At 34.1% G+C, this 19,234-nt stretch overlaps 1 protein-coding gene across 1 annotated transcript; it reads right to left on the bottom strand.

The window, feature by feature from the left end:
* Positions 1–5,072: 5,072 nt before the first annotated feature.
* On the bottom strand, positions 5,073–18,695 carry LOC105783592 (uncharacterized). Its single transcript, XM_012609142.2, has 39 exons — positions 18,483–18,695; positions 17,868–17,920; positions 17,466–17,565; positions 17,142–17,249; positions 16,677–16,793; positions 16,220–16,370; positions 15,890–16,137; positions 15,557–15,745; positions 15,233–15,309; positions 15,032–15,149; positions 14,730–14,813; positions 13,870–13,965; positions 13,642–13,743; positions 13,078–13,143; positions 12,753–12,848; positions 12,540–12,647; positions 12,313–12,426; positions 12,024–12,107; positions 11,201–11,329; positions 10,817–11,015; positions 10,573–10,716; positions 10,338–10,381; positions 10,130–10,213; positions 9,941–10,009; positions 9,772–9,848; positions 8,801–8,870; positions 8,466–8,615; positions 7,889–7,954; positions 7,644–7,788; positions 7,427–7,491; positions 7,265–7,330; positions 6,869–6,962; positions 6,621–6,657; positions 6,338–6,395; positions 6,147–6,257; positions 5,964–6,031; positions 5,799–5,865; positions 5,636–5,704; positions 5,073–5,522 (listed from the first exon to the last, which is right to left on the bottom strand). Exons 1-39 carry the CDS (start codon positions 18,534–18,536, stop codon positions 5,436–5,438), a joined length of 3,864 nt encoding a protein of 1,287 aa, XP_012464596.1. The 5' UTR covers positions 18,537–18,695; the 3' UTR covers positions 5,073–5,435.
* Positions 18,696–19,234: the final 539 nt, after the last annotated feature.

Here is a 19,234-nt window from a genome sequence, read left to right as displayed (position 1 = left end):
ATATAAGGGTTTGTTGTGAAATTATTGCAAAAATGGGCTGTATTGAATGCCATGAATATTTTGATAGCATGGGTTTGGTTAATTTGCATGTTTTAGACTCAGGGACCAAATTGAATAAAAGTAAAACTTTAAGGGCAATTTTGTAAAAATTTCAAAAATGACTAAATTGCATAAAATCTATTATTTTACTATCTAAATTAATAGATTGAATGAAGTTATTAATTTAGATCAAGATCGGGTGGAAAATCGAGGAGAATGAAAAATTACCAAAATGCTCTTGTATTTTGATATTTCTGCAATTTAGCCAGGTAAGTTCGTACGGTTAGAATTTAAAGTCAATATGAATTTTTGAGTAGATTAACATGATACAACTTGTTTATTTATTTTTAATTGTTGATAATTAATGGTAATTTGAGATATAATATTGAATTTGATTACTTAGATTGGATTGAACGCGAGACAGAGTACAATCGTGATTTGGTGTATTACGGGGGATTGGAATGGAGATGATTATGGGGTGATGTATATTCATATGACCTAAGTAAATCGAGGTTCAGCATTTTTTGCGAACTCTCGTGTTATACACTTTGTTTGGTGTGTTGGTTGGATTAGCTCTTACGAGCATTAGTGTGTTGGAGGGATTGACTCGTGTGAGCATCTAGTGTGTTTGTTTGGATTGATAATGTACTATTATTTATAATTCATTCTTCTTATAGAAAATCTTGATAAGGTAAATTATTTAATGAATTTGAAATATTTGTTATTTACTGACTTGAACATAAATGAATTCATTGATTGAGATTGTGGATGATGCTTAGGTTTGTGTTGAGCTTTTGGTTGCATTAGATCATGTTTAATATTAATGATATTCATTGAAATGGTAATTGGCCAAATGGAAATATACTTATGTTCATGAAAAGGTGGTAAGATTCAAAAAGTGTAATTTCTTATAACATAAATGAATTCATCGATTGAGATTGTGGATGATGCTTAGGTTTGTGTTGAGCTTTTGGTTGCATTAGATCATGTTTAATATTAATGATATACATTGAAATGGTATTTGGCCAAATGGAAATATACTTACGTTCATGAAAAGGTGGTAAGATTCAAAAAGTGTAATTTCTTATAAAATGGTTTATCATGTGATTGACCCCAAATGAGTTATATACATAAATGCACTAACTTGTGTAGTGATGATGGTGATTAGGCTTATCTCAAGCTTAAGATTATGATTGATGTATATGCTTATATCGATATTATACAAATGAAACGATAAGTTCATAATTGAAATATGATATGATGAAAAAGGGATTGATGAGTTGAATAATGTACTTATATTTGTGAAATTACGTATGTTATGGTTGAACTTACCTATGTTATGAATAAATATATTAATTAATTAATTGATGTTGTTATTTAAGTTTATGCTTAGTAAATGGAATGGAAAGTAAGTAAAGGAAGTTATTCGTAGTTTTATGAAAATGTTAATGATGGTGTAAAATGTTTTATAAAGTCCTCTTATGTTAGGAATGAATATATATATGATGTTGATAGACTTACTCATTTATGAGTTGGTGGTTATGTAGTTGATAAATCTTGAAGCACTGGTATAACTTTATATTTATCATATAAAGTTTATTATTGAATTAGAATATTATGTTTAAAGTTTGTACGAGCTTACTAAGCATTCATTGCTTACGTAGTTGTTTATCTCTTACTTTACAGATTATCGAAAGCTCGATTGAGTTAGAAGCTAGTCGGAGATCCATCGCACTATCCATCAACCATATCGGTAGATTTTGATGATTTTGAGTCATGGTTATAATAGCATGTATAGGTGTTTTGGGTTTGATGAAATGGTCATTATATATATAACTTGTAAATTTGGGACTTTGATTGATGAATAGGTTGTTATGTTGGCATGTAAATGTGATGTTATAATTGTTGACATTTTAACATTTTGGTGCTTAAATGGTGAAATGATGGAATGGTAAGTTAAATGCATGCTATGAAATGTTGTTTTAATATGCTTGAAGGTTGCCATTGAGGTATGGTTTGATATGGAAATAGATAGTGTACATTGAGTTAATAAATGGCTATTTTGGTAAGTTTGAATGTGGTTGGCATATAGCCAAGTTTATTAAGGTTTAGTGATGATAGTTGTTGAATGGTCAAATTGGTATATTTAAGTATGATTGGTATGTGAACATTGTGGTAAATGTTGGTATAAAATTTGTTCCAATGCTTGGTTGATTTATGGCTAAACTTAGCAAATGTATAATCAAGTTTGATTGTTGTGATTGAGGTTCCTTTTAGGCGTATTGGTTGTATGATTGAATACTATGATGATCTAACTTTAATATGCATGTGTTAGGTACAATTTGGATGCATGAAAATAGGTGCATTTGGATTGTGTAAGTGACCAAGTTTTGGGTGGGGAAAATGGCTTGAAATAACCTATTTTTCGTCCACACGACCTAAGACATGGGCGTGTGTCTTAGCCGTGTGTCACACACGGCCACGCGACAAGGTCGTGTGTCCCTTGTAGTTTTTTTAAAGGTTGCATTTTGAGAGTGACACGGCCTAGCACACGGGTGTGTGGCTTGGCCGTGTGAACCAAGTCAGAGAGTTACACGGGCACGGACATGGGGTGGGACACAATTGTGTGTCCCTACTTCGAATGCAACACGACCTAAGACACGGGCGTGTGTCTCAGCCGTGTGAGTCACACAGCCTGGCCACACGGCTGTGTGACCCCTACAATATGAAATTTTCCAACTTTTTCCATGAAGTTTTAAATATTTTTGATTTAGTCCCGAACCGTTTCTAAAGTATTTCTACGGCCTCGAGGGCTCGAAAAAGGGACGTTATGCATGTGTTTGAATGGAGTATGATGTGTTTTATAAATAATTATAATCGAACTTTTAAGTCAAAGTTTTCTGTAATGCTCTGTAACCCTATTCTTACGACGGATATGGGTTAGGGGTTTCATATAACTGGCGAAAATATGTATGTATGAAGCATCGTAAAAAAGCATTGCATGTTTATAAGTGAGCTATATAAGTTGTTGCATGAATGAGATGATGTATGATATGTATGCATGCAAAAGCAAGTATGGAAGAGTATGAATTAGTTAGGTGAGTGAATGAATCTGGGTAAGTGTAATTGATGTTAAGTGAATAAATCATTCAATTGTGATGCCTCCGGTAGGACAGATACATTGCTAACCAGACAGGCAGATCATGTCGACGACAAGTATACTCATTGTGTAGCCTTGGTGAAATGTAAACTGGATTGGTAAAACAAGACATGAGGATGTGTAAGTCCATGTGGCTGAGACCCATGACATAGTACGACAATGAAAATATTAATGGTGTTGCCTTTGGCGAGATGTAAATTGGACTGACAGATGACCATGTGAAGATATGTATAAGACCATGAAGGAGAAAACCATGACACCTTCTGAGAAAGTCCGTCGGGATAGTAAACACATAACTCTTTGTGATGCTTGTGTGGCGTGTTCTGCTAAGCCTTAGTGACGTATTCTGTATTGCCTTTGTGGTGAATCCTGTAACGTCTATGTGGCGTATTCAGTAATGCCTACGTGGTAGAATTTGGTTAATCACCTTTGTGGCAATATCTGGGAAGTTTTGTGCTTTCTTCGATAACTAACTCTATGATAAGGATCTGATAAGTCTGAAGATAATTTGATTTGGTTAGTCTTGTGATGAAATTGAATGAGCTTTAAGGGGTATTTCTTGAAAAATAGTATGCATCTGTATTTCTAAAAGGGGAATCTGCCATAGTAGTATGTTAGTACAGGAAATTGACATATTCGTAGTTATGAAAGGTTTAAGTGTTCGCTAGACCTAAGCTTGTCTACACCATTTAAGGAAGTAATCTAAGTTATTTGGTAACCGCCAAATCTGAATGATTTTTAGGTCTCGTATAGAGGCCATTTGGAATTGAAGTCTTTTCTCAAGTTGGGTGTTCTCATGTTATGTAACTTAGTCGTATGAAATTCTTCTAAATGATCAGGAACGTTTCATTATTTGTATAAGTTATAATCTGGCGTTGCTTCAAGATATAATATGATTGGTAATTTAATAGCTACCAGAATCAGTATAAGAATTTGCTAGAGTTAAGATCAGTATGGAGTTCAACCTAAGAGATTCGTTAGTTTTATTATCCGCTAAAAGTAGTATTTGTGAGTACCCATCCTGGGGGGTAAAAGTATTCTATGTCTATTTGAAGGAGAATCTGTCCAAGGTAGACTCTGTATGGATATTCTTCTGAGAAGAATAATTGTTTTTCTAGATAGGAAATAAGATCTGTATTGACTAGTAAGATCTAGAATTAGCCAAAGAGTGAAGGGTGAGTAGGTATGTTAAGTATGGATGCTGACGTATATGTATATGTCTAGTGTTAGGAAAGTATTTGCCAAAGATAGAGATGAATTCTGAAATATTCATGATAAGGAGTTCAATTAGAAAGGCAAAATATTCATGATAAGAAGTTCAACTAAAAAGGCTTTGAGGTAATCTAGATTAAAACTCACTAAGCTTGTGAGAACTTATAAGTGTTTGTTCATGTTTCAAGTTTTGCTGTAAGAGTGTGTACGCCAGGAGAGACCAAACTGGGAATGTGCTAGTGTCGCGGCAAGTTGGGATATTATGCATACAAAGGACATCTTAAAAGTGTGGTGTATAGTACATTGCACCATAAGAGTGTTTTTAATAAAGTTTTATATTGTAACAATGGACACTATTTAATACATGTTTTCAACTACCAATTACATAAAATTTCAAAAACTTTTTAATTTTTTTTCTTTGTTGACCCTGCCCATAGATTATTTTTTCCCTCTTCTGTCAGCGAAAATCATTATATTCTTTCACCTTTGTCTGATACACATCAGGATCTCATACCATGAGGTGAAAACAGAACATTATTTCCTTTGGATTTTGGGGCTTCCTATATGGCAAATGCCACGTGCAAGTGTTTCACCAAAAAGTTACTTCTTTGATCTTGTAGACGAGAAATATAAAGTACCGGACAAATTTAAGTAACGAAAATTAAGAAGAAAAAAAACAAATAAAGATTACGTAGGACGAATACGGTGAACATGTCCGAAAAATAACAGAGATATAAATCTCACAACAACTCTATCCCAAGTATTAACTTTTAAATTAGATGAATCAGCTACCTTATAATATTGACAACAACAACGACAGCACCCAATATCATTTTTCTATTACTTTCTTCTTCTTTTCCTTCTCTAAACAAACCTTTACATGTTGGGATGGGATGGGATGGGGACAACTATTCTCTTTTCCCCCCCTTTTTAAGCCTTTGCTCTGGTTGTACATGCAGTTTCTATATCAGACATGGTAAAACTCTCTACAAAAGGAGTTATGAACTGTGTGAAAGATCATCAATTATGGCTGAGATGAAACCGAGGGTCGCTCATCTTGCTTCTCAACTCGTATACATCTCGACGGTGGACCGACCATGCTCAACACCACCTGAATAAAACATTTGGTCAATGCTTTTGCTTTGGAACTAAACTTACTGCTTGGCTTTCTACATTATTTCATTTCACCCTCCATGAAAGAGGGAAAAAAAAACGAGGGCTTACCGGCAAAAATACAAGCCCGTGTAAGAAACCTAGAAGGACTAAAGCTAGGTACATCTGGAAGTAATAGACCTACAAAATCCAAAGGAAAGAGGGTAATGGATTAAAATTTTACAGAAAAAATGAAAGGGTCCCATAATTAAAAAGTCAATGAAGGAATAAATACCACAAAAACTTCCGTCTTTGAGAAGCAGAGTACCAGCACCCCTACTAGCTTTGTCAAAGTGATTCCACTGCAATAATTAAATCAGATAATGACAGTTAAGCAAGGGAAGACGGAGTGGAGCGTGGGTGGGGGGAGGGGGGATGCTTATAAGTTTAGGAACAGAACCTGAAGACAGAAGCTCCCATCGTTCCCAGAGCCTCCTTTACCCTTTCATTTCTATTCCCGCTGCTTACCTTCACAAGGAACTTGTAAGTTTATATCAGCAAAATTATGATGAATGTGGTAAAGATCCACACAACAAATCAGGAGGATGAACCAAGATTAAATGAAAAGCCGAATGATACTAACTGAAAATGCATGTGTTATATGCACGCAGAACTCAACAGCAATGCCCACTGACATAACAAGATTAACAACGGAGACCGCGTTGAGTTGAATCCCGAGAATTGCCATCACACCCTGAGGAGTTTAACTTTGTAAGAGGGTATAAGATAAGCAAATGGAAGAAGTTTTATGGTGACAGTCAAAGAATAGAATACCATAAGATCAACGAGAATCATTGCCAACACCAACAAAATGATCGCTGAGGTCCACAAACTATATTTGGGGGAAAATGCCAAGAGATTAGTAATAATTATACAGGTAAGTAAAAGAAAGAAATATTATAGTTTCATCTCTCCAAAGGTTAACGATGACTTTAGATCCAAGTTAAAAATCCTTTTGCTGATTTTAAATAGCTGAATCTATCATCTACTTTAAAAAAAAAAACGACTGATAAGGACTTTGGTATAATAAGTCAAGGGACAAAATTAGGAAGCTAACCTGCATGTAATAACTAAACAAACAATAAATACCGCACCTGCAAGCAATCAAACAGAAGAAAATAGAATTGACCATTAGAAATAACAACAAAATGACAAGCCATAGAATGCTGAGAAATAAAGACGGAACAAAACTAAATAAAATTTGAATCATTAATTTGTACCAGAAATGCCTTAAAACTAAATAATTTCAGGAAAAATGTGTATTAATTTATGACACTTTTGGGTAGGTTTCTGCAAATTACTAACCAATCGCAATTGCAAGGTTGATGAGAGCTGTCTTCCATATATCAAGGTATTGCTCAAAGAACATATAAAACACGGAATATGGGAAGATTTCCATCTGCACCAGAAAAGCTCAGTTTACAAACAGATATTATCTCATCACTAGCATACATTTAAATTTGCAAATATATTCAAAACAAGAGACAGCTTGCATGAGAAGCTCAATAACTTCCCATTCGATGTTGGTTGAGGAGAATTAATGAGGACCATAAAGTCGTATGATAAAGACTAACAATTGTACCGTGCAAAAAAAGAGCTAGATAAGGGTACCCAATTAAGCAGAAAAAGCCATGTTTTTCTATTAAAGGACAAATATACAAACCAAAAATTTAAGACAGAATATAACAATTGATATCTTACCTTTAAAGAATCTGAAACCCTTGATGCAAATTTTCGAGCAGCCCTCATTGAGTTAACATAATCAATCTAAAACAAATGAAAGCCAATTAATGGTGCTGCTGCAATACAAAATAAAAAGGAAAATTACTTAACAATGACTGCCTAACTGAGTATTAGTTCTACCTGCTTATTGAGTGGTGTATGGTAGGTGCGGAATGATGATGCCTTAATGATACCACTTTCATAGCCTGATAACAAAATGTAAAACCAGTGACTACCAAATCCAAATTAGAATATGTATCATTTACAGATTCTATCTCAAAGTAAAATAGGCAAGTGAAAATTGTCAACGAATGGTAAATTGGGTGCAATTGCAAAAGAAAGATCTATTCAAACAAACCTGTGACTTCCACACTGCTAGTGTAAGCACCATGTCCGCCTTTTGAACAATCAGCAGAAGGCAAAGCATCAAGGAACCATGGAAGTTTCTCCCTAAATTGGGCTGTAGAGGGGCGATCATTATGTAAATCTGAGTGACGGAAGCACTGAAACATCACATAATTGTTAGTCACAAGAACTGCTTATTTTCATGTTGACAAATATTACAGTAGTACCAAAATATCAGGCAGAATATAAGTATATTACCGTAGTGCAATCTTTGCACACTTCACTCAACCCACAAGCAGTGTCATTGGGAGAGCAACAAGGAGGCTGGAAGAAAGAAAATTTAATTTCAGTGAACCAAACCATATCCAATTACCATAAATGAAATTCTTGGAAAACCTAATTCTGGCATGATATGAGAAACAGGATAGTGAACTCAGTGCTATCTTCTAAGAAATGACTACTGTTAAGCATAGCCAAGTATTAAGACACTAGATAGGGATATCTGGTTTTTCTGCTCAACAATGGAAGCACCATTACCAAAAGCCACTTAGCTGTAAAGCTATCCCCCACAGTCTTGGAATTAGATAAAAAATTTTAGAACCAAATTTCCTTCAACCTATTATAGCAGTAAAGTATTTTAAAGAAACATGTAATTTGAGGTTCAAGTGGTTATCTTTTCACAAGCAAAACACAAATCAGGCCCAGCAGATTAAGTCCAAGCTATTAGATAACATAATTTGGAAGGAACAACTCATTACTGGGGAATGAAATATTTTCAGCATATCACAGGAGGTGAATTAAATCTAACAAGTACCAAGAATAATAGGATAATAACCTGATCATCAGGGGGACAATAACTCCCATTAGTAAATTTCCGACAGCAACCAAATGCTTCTGGAGATAACCATACAAGAAAGTCATCAAGCCATGAAGCAGCTGGCTTAGCAATATAGCTTGATTCTGGTGTCAAGGATGCTCTAGCTATCTACAGAGGAAACAGGATAAAGCTGTCATATCAAACAAAGTCCATGTAGCAACAACAGGAGGCAAGTTTTGTTGATAATCTTAAAAGCATAAACATTCTTTAAACTAAATAGAAAAGCATGGTTTACTAAAAAAAATCTATATCATGAATGAGCACTCAAGATAGAATATACCAAACAATTTTACCTCATTTAAAAGAGAGTCTGAGTTACATTGGCTGATGGAGCACAACTTATTTGTATCTATTGATTCTGAACTGAGGATAGAAAAGCATCAGCATGAAAAAGCATATTTATCAACAAAATCAATTAGATGAAAACTTGAATAACTCCATTTCTTTTTCTTGATGAGCAATGAAGATTCACATCTTGGACAGCAAGTTTCTACTTCTTAAATGATAACACCTTCTGTTATAGAAGGTAACAGAAGAATATTCACATGGAGCTCTAATAGACTCGGCCTAAAATGGCAGTTTTCTGCCATTAGTAGTAAAACAAATTCCATCGTGTTCTTTTTCAGATGTTTATAATTATTCCAGATACAATTTAGACAAGAAAAACATACGCTTTTAGAAGAGCCAATATTAAGCTATGTCATTTATGTTATTGAAAATTCTCTACATGCAAGGTTCATCATGTTTGTGCGCAACGATACAAAAGTGAAAAACAACCAATACTTGAAGCAGATGTTAATGTCTCTTATGCTTTGGACCAGGTAAGCATCCATTTAAGACAGAAGCAGATACCATGCAGTAAACTAAAGAAAAAAAGAAACTAGAAGGTTAAAATATGTTGTTAGTCCTTGTACTAGTATAGAATTTGAGATTTAGTCCCTAAGGTTAAAAAATTCAATCCTCCTACTTTTTCAATTTAAAAACCTTAATCCAATCATTATTATCGTTTTTGATAGTTTCTGTCAAATTTTTCAATTTTTCATATTTATTTTCTGTCAATCATATGGCATGTCATATGAGGGCAGCCTAATCAAAATTATAAGTTCACAAATTGACAGAAAATACTTACGATTTTAATGACTGGACTAAGATTTTAAATAAAAAAGTAGTATTTAGTTTAACTCAGGGATTAAATTTCAAATTTTGTCAAAGTATAAGGACTAACAGCATAATTTAACCAAAACTAAAAATAACATGGAAATACCTATAATTATAGTTCTTCACAACAAAATACAGCGGTGGTCCAATTCTGAGATACTCTGAAACATTATTGAAATAGCCCTGCGGGATAAAATGCACCAATTACTGAAGGATAAAAGAGGATATCATGCGATTCATTTCTCCATTCAGTTAAAAGGAAACAAAAATTCAACCTGCAGATACGAGTCTTGGGGAAGAACAATCTTTTGCTCCAAACCAGGCTCAATACGGGTGGACAGTGCCTAACAAATTTGCAAGCATAAGAAGTTTACTTCAACTCAAACAAATAAGTAGTAGTAGTAGTAGTAGTAGTAGTAGTAATAATAATAATAGGCCAACTTGACAAAGTTAAAGCAACTTACAATGCTAGCCAATGCAAAAGCAACAAAAACAGCAACCACTATAATTTTCACCCCCCAAAGATTGAGAATGGGAGCATGTACCTCCTAAAAGTGAAACAGACACAAATTAATAAGCAAAACAAATGAAAATTGTTTCAAGAAAAGGTAAATCACCTTGTTAACTGTTGACACCAAAAAATTACAAAAATTCTGAAGTAGAAACAATTACCTTCATATATCGAGCCAGTAGCCCGGGTTTTCTCCCACCAATGCCTAAAGTTTTTCATAAGCAATTCTGTAGTTAGACTTCATGACAGTTTTACAATGAATGTGAGAGGGTTTGAAGTATTAAATAACTATGAAAACTAGATCTAATATAAAATCAGTTCAAAGAATCAAGATCATCGTAACAATTACACTACATGATTCATCAATCATACAACTCCAGTATCCACCAACTATACCTTTCTCAGATTCAGCATATGTTGATGATGCTTTTATACATGGAAAACAATCAACCCTTCTACCCTCGGCTCGCAAAAAGTCGAAAACTATCAGAGAAACAAAAGCAGTGACCTGCAGAAGGAAATCCAACAGAACAGCCAGTGCTGCAATAGAATGCACGAGTGCAAGGGGAATGACGTAAGCAACATGAAAGAAAAAAATATATTCTATTTTTATCACTATAAAATGGACAAATATGTAAACCTGCAAACATGGAGAAAACACGGCAGGCGGGCATAGGAATGAAACTTCCAACTGCAAACACAAAAACCTCAGATAGACTAGCAAGGGTTATGGATGGCCCCACTTCCACAAGTGCATTGCTTATCCTTCCTTCTAGAGGTAAGTCCAAAGGTTGCCGCTTAACAGAGTGCACCAGTATGCACATATTATCCACACCAACCTGTTACAAGATAAAAAGAGTTCAGAAGGTGAGCTACGACAGAACTTGGCAATAGAGAGATAGAATTTGCCAGGCAAAATATTTGATGTAATTGTAATATAAAAATCCTCCAAGTCAAAACACATGATAGTTACAAAATTAACATCATATGAATTTGAAATATGCTAAAGGAGGAGGGCACTTACTGCAAGAACAAGAAAAGGAATAACTTCCATTATGATTAGAGTAGATTTTACTCCAATAGCACTAAAAAATCCTACAGATCCAAGAACTGAGAGCATGACAAGCAGAACGCCAGAAAGGCCAAGCAATACCTGGAAGACAATCAGTACACATCATAGAAGATAAGTAACAGAAAAATTTTCAGACATTCATCCAACCCTAGCAGGGAGCTTTTTTGATCTTGTTAACCTAAGTATTGCAGTCCTAGATTCAAAGGGGTGCTTATTTATTGCTCCGTCCAAGCAGAACCTCAATTCATCAGATAAAGCATGACTTAGAAATCCTCAAAACCAAGAGAAACTCATTTATTAGATATAGATTCCTGAAAGCATAATTAGTCATACTTTGTCTAGGTAAAAAGGTCGCCTAAAATAAGTTTCTGTAAATTGGAAACAACATATAAAAGAGGTCTAGAAAAAGTCATTCTAACGGTTGGATTCTAAAAAAATAACCAATCTATCTCATTTTCTTTGTCCTTTCCTTCCTGAGATTATATCAAAATGTTCGTTCACCGGATAAAAAGTCTCTCTATTGCTGTTAAAAGAAATACTAATTAGGGGTAAACCTTCAAAAAGCTGTTCAGAGTGCATTTATGACTGTTAACCTTATGCAGTTAAATCTGTCCAGGCTCGAATTCTGTAGCACTTGATCAGATAAATTTCAGTACCCCTCAACAGAAAAGCTTAAGCTAGAATAAACACCCAAAAAAAGAACAGAAGGAGATAGGAAGAAAAATAATTCAAAAAAGAATATATTTTCCGTAAAGAAGAAACATGAATAAGATACCTTAGATGAAATGTAAAAGGAAGATAATCGAGGTGTATCACCCAAGGTCAGAGATATGTAAGCAAACATCACAAGATAGCTTATCTGCAATAATATAAGGCAGCAGACACAAGAAAGCAGTCAGAGAAAATTTCCAAAGAAAAAAAGTCACATTTACAAGGTTAATAGTTTTATTCTAAAAGAAGCTAAAGGCAGGGTTGTTAGAGATTCCATTAGTTACAAAAGTTAAGCTTCTATATACAGGACTCAGGTATCATGTTTTCAAGCCATAATAGAGACAAACACCTACCAATATCGTTATGGCATCTGCGGTGCTCTCTCTTTTCAACTCTTCCTCAATGGAGCTTTCCGAAGAAAAAGAAAATGTCAAATTTCTAGACTGAACCATAGGCAACAACTCATCCTGTTCCATAACATAGAATTGTATGTGAAACTCACTTATTTGAGAAATGGCAATACAAGGCAAGTGCAAGACAATAAATAATCCTTGATATGATGCAAGTACAAGTACCAAACCTTTGCTAACTGAACAAAGGCCTTCTCCCAAGCAACTGCTTTTTGAGTTTCATTCCCTTCTTTGTCCAAAGCATTGTTTACCGGATAAGTTACTATAAATGCAGAAGCCTGTATGATAAAGAAAATCTTAGGTTACCACATCCAATTATATTTTAAAGATCTTACATCCAATGATCTGACTGTATTGACAGATCAGGAAAGTAAAATTAGCACCTCAGTATAGTTGCTTCCAGAGAAACCTCCTAATACAGTGCTAGGATCTACTGGGGCTTTAAAAGCACTCATACATGATTCTGCAGAGGTATAATGCTGAAAGAATACATAGCATGTAAACATTAAAGGTCAACTTAGGTGACAAAAAAATAGAGTGAGACAAAACTAAAAGAATCAACAATTTAATTTTACTGTTAAAATCTATAACTTGAACATGCCTTAGAATAGAGGCTGGTTAAGTAGTTAGAATAGAGGCTGGTTAAGTAGAATCGTAAAGAAGGAAATTACCTTTAAACCAAATAAATAAAGAGGTATTAGGATATACCTGAAAACAATAGTTCACGTGTTCCAGTCGATCATCAGCATCATAACTTGGATCCATCTTGAAATACTATCAAAAGAAACATGATAAAATAAAAATAATAAAGAAAAAGGATCAGAAAGGAGAACTTATAAGGTGCTCTGGCAATTCAATGATGAGTTACTTGGTGCTAAAATATAAAACACAACAGAAAATGACAGATCATTATCTATTTCAGAGATAAGTCAAAAGTATAACACGAGAATCAAAACACAGGCAGGTGGAAGAGCAGAAAACCAGGCTAAGTTCATGTCACATGCATGTAATTACAAAAGAAGCATGGATTGTCATAACTAACAAACTAATAAGACATAACATCAAAATGTTTTTCACTTCTGAAATATGCATATAAAAGGGCAACTAAATTGTCCATATAAAGTGATATGAAGCATATTGCTTTTCTGCTGAGATTGAACAATTTATGATGACATCCAATTCATCAGTTCCACTTCCATACTTTTACATTTAAATTGCCAATTTATGATTCTATATGCTTCACTCATGCCAGATACAAGACAAGCACGGTACCTGTATAACACTTTGTGTGGCACAATCCTCCCCCATTGGCTTCATGCAAATATCTGTCAAAGATATCATTGAGCCAGAATAATTTGCCCGGATTCCATCAATCTGTTAAGTAAACTAAAGGTGTTTAAGTAAGACCTTTTTAAGAGAGCGTAAATGTACAAACAATTACAATTCAGGTCAGACTGTGTTATGTTAATCCAACCTGACAAATTAAAGTAGAACCAATACCTTCTTTTGAATTTCAAATAACAACTTAATATTTTCCTCAGTCACAATGCTGGGTGATTTACCATTCAAGGCATCTGGAATTGTTGCTAATATTAGCTGAAAAACATAGATAACATTAGTTATTCCAAAGTAATATGGTAAGACACATGCACCTGAAAAACAAAACCAATGCTCAATCCGATGAACATGAATTTAAACCATCAGTTATATAATCTCCCATTAGTGAAGAAAATAAAAGGAATGTGATAAAATGTTGCTATGAGGAAGAGAACTATACAATCAAATTTGATTTAAATAAATAGGAAAAGGAGAGAGGAAAAGATTATTATTTTTTAAATGTGAAATGAGGGCTATATGGAAATTATATTGCACATTGCTAAATCCAATGAAGAGGAATTTAAACCAATGGTTCCTATAAAACTCTCATTAGAGAAAACAAGAAAAGAACGTGAGAAAAATGTTGCTATAAGGAAGAGAATCATATAAACAAAGTTTATTTTAATAAATAGTTAAAAGGAGAGAGGAAAAGATCAAAAAAGATGTAGTGAGGGCTATTAAATATAGAAATGATATTGCAGGCAGATGGTAGAACCCTTAAGGAACTAGGAATATCTTCTCCGAAAAACAATTAGCAGGAATGTTTTACTTTAAAGAAAAGATGTAAAAATATAAAAGTTGACAGTTGCAAAAGTATGTCATATAACAAGAAAATTTTACTTAGCAGACCTTGACCTCAGAATCATTCTATGATATTCACCCTCTTACCAGCAATCAACAATAGGTAACCGTTATTAAAGAAAACAATAGGGGAACCAGATAACATGGTAAATAAGGGAAAATAGAATAAAATAAGGCAAAACCTGCTCAATTCTGTAAAAAGGAGCTAGGTTGCTGTCAAAAAACCGTTTCTCTTCCGCAGCTTTACTCCCAGGCCCTACCCATAGCTGACATTGTATTGATAACATATATTCAGATAAAAGAAAAGTGTACCAAAAGAAGCATGTAATCAGAAGTATATCAAAATCAATCTCTGATCTCAAAATGCTTGACAGATAATCATAGGTGGTTATTTATAGTCCACAATGATGAGCAATGATGCACAACTATAGAGAGGTTCAGTTTATATAAAGATACATCTAGCTATTCAGCGGTCAAATAATACCTTCTCTGGCCGTGTTTCCACCTTGAAACGGACTAGACCCAAGCAAAGTACAAGAACCATTCCCACTGACAAACTCAATACTAGGGTTGGATGTCTGGCAACCCATAGTCCATATTTCCTGAACATAAGTATGTAAGAACAAAATCACAGACCTGACCGTTGCTCAAGTGATGTAAGCTTATATGCATATAGAAAGTTAACCTGTAAAAATCTGACATGTATCCTTGCACAACAGAAAGTTGAACCCCAGTGCTACTTTGATTAGCATCCTCTAGCCTCTGAACAAAGAAAATCACGTGAGATTTAATAGGAAAAGCATATAACTAAACTAATAAAAAGAAGAAACAAAAAGGAAGAAGAAGAAGAAGAAGAAGAAACAAAAAAAACTGTGACATGGGAAGGTTGTTAAATAAGAATTACAATTTTGTAAAATTCTATGCCAAACATGAATGCAATAACCTAAACAGGAATATCGAGTGAGAAATAGAATGAAATCCAAGGTCAGCACAAAGTAAAAAAAAGCACCTGCATGGGGAGATTGTCAGCTTTTTGCCTACTAAGAGAATGAGATTCACCACCCTGAGCTGCATCTGTAAATGGTTTCATTCTAAAAGACCGGCTTCTTTTTCTTGTCCGGTGAAACACACCCCATCCGAAGAACATAGAAACCAATACAATATAAAGGATGGCTAAAGCTAAATCAACACATTTGGCCTGCAGATTTTCAACATAGATACTTTATTAAAAAAACCTGTATTATAGCTCAAATTAGGAAACTAACTGTGCTTTCATATGAATTAAGGAATTCTCATTCGGCAAAATAGATAAAAATTAGATAATACAAAAGTAATCCCTCACCTTAAGAGATCCAATTTGAACTGAACATGTAGCCGCTTTATTGGAAGTAGATATAGCTGTATTAGAACAGACAGGAGATGAAGGACAATCACCACAAGAACAGCCCAGTGAAACATCTCTACATGAATATGTAGATACATTCATAGGCTTCATCCCAGATGATTCAGGAACAGTTGGCAGGAACTGAATGGCATATGGTGAACCTGGCATGTTGTTCGGCGCTCGCCTACCAATGAAAGCAAACCACTCTGCCAGAACCAATAAAACGGATAAAGATACTGAGACATGACATACAAGTCTCACAATATGAACTTGTAACTATCACCTCACCTTTAAAATTTTTAGCACCAGCACCAATAAATTCCAAAGCACGAGTATTCATGGTACCAAACTTGACATCCTTGCAAGATTCATACAACCCCTCACCAAAATCATCAGTTATGAAAAAGTCAATTCCGTCCACAGTCGAGTTATTTTTTATCTGTAAAGAGAATAAGATATATAAAGTAATTTATCATCTTTGATATAAAAATATATCCATAAAGAAGTGCCCGGCCATCTGTTTAAATAAGCTTACTTAAGACATTGTGTATGATAGCGGTGAATTCAGATTTTCACCCGTAAAATAACGTTTGAAACTACAATATGATAAAAGATATCATTGCCAAGTTCATATTAGTCAATGACATTGCCAAGTTTTTAGAAGGCATACACCAAGCCACAATCATATGACAAGATATCAAGTTTTCTTAGAACATGATCATGAGGATTAGTTAGGATCCCTGACCTTGGATATAGAAGTCACATTGATGAACAAACTTTGATTTGGGGAGCATGTGAGCTCACAGAACAGATTCAAAAAGTTTCTCAAGCAAGCTGGACAGCCTACAAGAAAAGGAATTGCCTGCAATAATGCACAAAGGAAATAAATAATGTTATGAAATGATGAAATTTAGGAGCATGCAATCGACTACCTCCAATCGATCAAAACCGACCGTGATGCTCAAATGGAATTCATTGTTTAAAATAGATTTTAAGCTTCCAGGTCAGACACAAATTTTATACTTCGGATCAAACTAGAAAGGCAAAGATTAGTAGAAAAGTTAATCATGCCAAATAACAATCTAATGACATCAAATGCCACATAAGCGAAGCAGTAATCATCAACTCGCCCTAGGAAATAGATGTCTAATAATGCAAGTCAGCATACCAACAACAGTAGAGTAGAGCAGAGCAGAGCGATAAATCTTACCTGCTGGACTTGACTCCGTAGTGTGTCAAATTGAGCTTTTGTACAACAAACGTTTCCAGTAATTGTGGGGCACAAACTTTGAATCTTTGACGAAAGTAACTCATCAGGCTGAGAGGCGTAATAAGATGTAAACGTCAAATAATTACACTTATATTTTGTAACAGGTTTTTCCAAAGTTCTTCAAACCAAAAAATAAAACCAAAAAAAAAAGAAGATACTTGTGCAAATTGGCCCATGGAATATAGTTCATATCTTGCGAGACAGTCAACTGCTATTAACCATAATTAGTACAAAATTTATATGAGACAGTAATGAGCAACTAACCTTTACTGCTGGAGAACCATAAGGACAGTTCACTACTTTGCCATCACTTCGCTCTCCACAAATGTCATACATTGCACAATATCCTTCAGAATGTCTCTGCCTAGACATATCAAACACAAACACGAAAAAAAAAACAATTAATGATAATTTACCAATTAAAATTTTCAAACAAGATTGAGAAAAACATTTGTCATTAGTTATTGTATAGATTGTTAGAAAGCGCAAATTTAACCACGAATTGTTGGGGCTATTATTTTACAGGAGAAGATAATAGCACTAGAAACGTACGACACTCGCGTTACAATGACAGCTCAGAAAAATAAATTTGAGCTGTATTGAATTTTATTATTTTTCTATTTTGTAACAAACTTAGCAGAGGTAAGCATGAATAAAAAGTCTTACCTTCGCTCATCATTGCTCGTCTGTGCAACGGCCACTTGTACAATTAATAAAACCTGCAAATAAAAAAAAACGGCAAATTCAGTTGAAATTAACGAGGACAATTGAATCTTTTTTCTTTTTGCTAAAACTTTCGCTAAATTGAAATGCCAAAACGAAAGAAAGAAAAAGATCTGCTCATGATCCCGTTAGCTAACAATTATATGCGACTTATTTTGTTTTTCTTTTTTTTTCCCATTTTTTTATGGAAGATTATGACCAAAGAAACAACAAATAATTGAAGATTCTGTTTCTGATAGAAACAGAGGAGGCAAAATATAACTTGAATTCTGCATTTCAAGCTTCGATTTCATTTTGAAAACTGAAGGAGAAAAAAAACTTGATCAAGTGAAGTATTGACAAGCTTGACCAAAAATAAGAAGCACAAAATCTGATTGTAGATCTCTCAGAGTACAATCAAGAGTCCAAAAAGGAAAGACAATGACAATTTTTTCCCGTAAAAAGAAGAGATAAAAATTAAATGCCAAAAAGAAGTCAGAATTGAACAGAAAAGAAAAGAAAAAAGAAAGTAAAATTGGAACAGTGGAAGCAGAGAATGAAAGCGACGGAAGCGCTCGCCTGAAACAAAGCAATGGATAAAAGAAATCCAGTTCTTCGGCGAGAGAAGTCCATGTCTTTTCCCTGCAGAATTGCAGCTTTGGTAGTTTGAGAGAGGAAGGCAGAAATTATTTAGAAAGAAAACTGGTGCAGCCGTTTTGTGGAGTGAAGGTGTGAGGGAGTGAAGGAGGGAGGGAGGGAGTGAAAAAAGGAAAACTATATTTATAGCTACTTTGGAGCCAGAAAAATACTCGTTCACACCTGCCAACCAATTTAAATTGTTTCTCCAACAATTTTAAGGTAAATAATAATGAAATCCTTGGCACGGATTTATGATTGAGGACACGTATTCATGCTATTTACGATAACACCCTCGCTTTCGGTTGGCTTCATTTGGTATTTGCGTGGTTTGCTTGGTTTCACTTTGTAAAAAGTTATTTTAATTAAATCACTAACTGTGGTAAACATATTTTTCGATATTTTCTATATTAAAATATTTCATAATCGAGTTAGTATTGATTGATGGTGAGATTATGTTATATATTTTATAAAAGTTAAAATGTATTTTAGTTACATTAATTTAATTTTTAAAATAATTAAATTAAAATTTTATTATTTTTGAGTGTATAACTCAGCAACTACTTGCGTCCTCCTTTTGTCCCTAAACTCAATCTCAACAATTAATTGTATTGATAATTAAAATAATATTAAGATTTAAATCAAAATAAATATCAAATAATAAAATTTAAACTAAAATAATATTTAGACTAAAA

Source organism: Gossypium raimondii, chromosome 1 (assembly GCF_025698545.1).
Source record: "Gossypium raimondii isolate GPD5lz chromosome 1, ASM2569854v1, whole genome shotgun sequence".
NCBI lineage: Eukaryota > Viridiplantae > Streptophyta > Magnoliopsida > Malvales > Malvaceae > Gossypium > Gossypium raimondii.
This window is presented reverse-complemented; position numbering and strand designations above follow the sequence as displayed.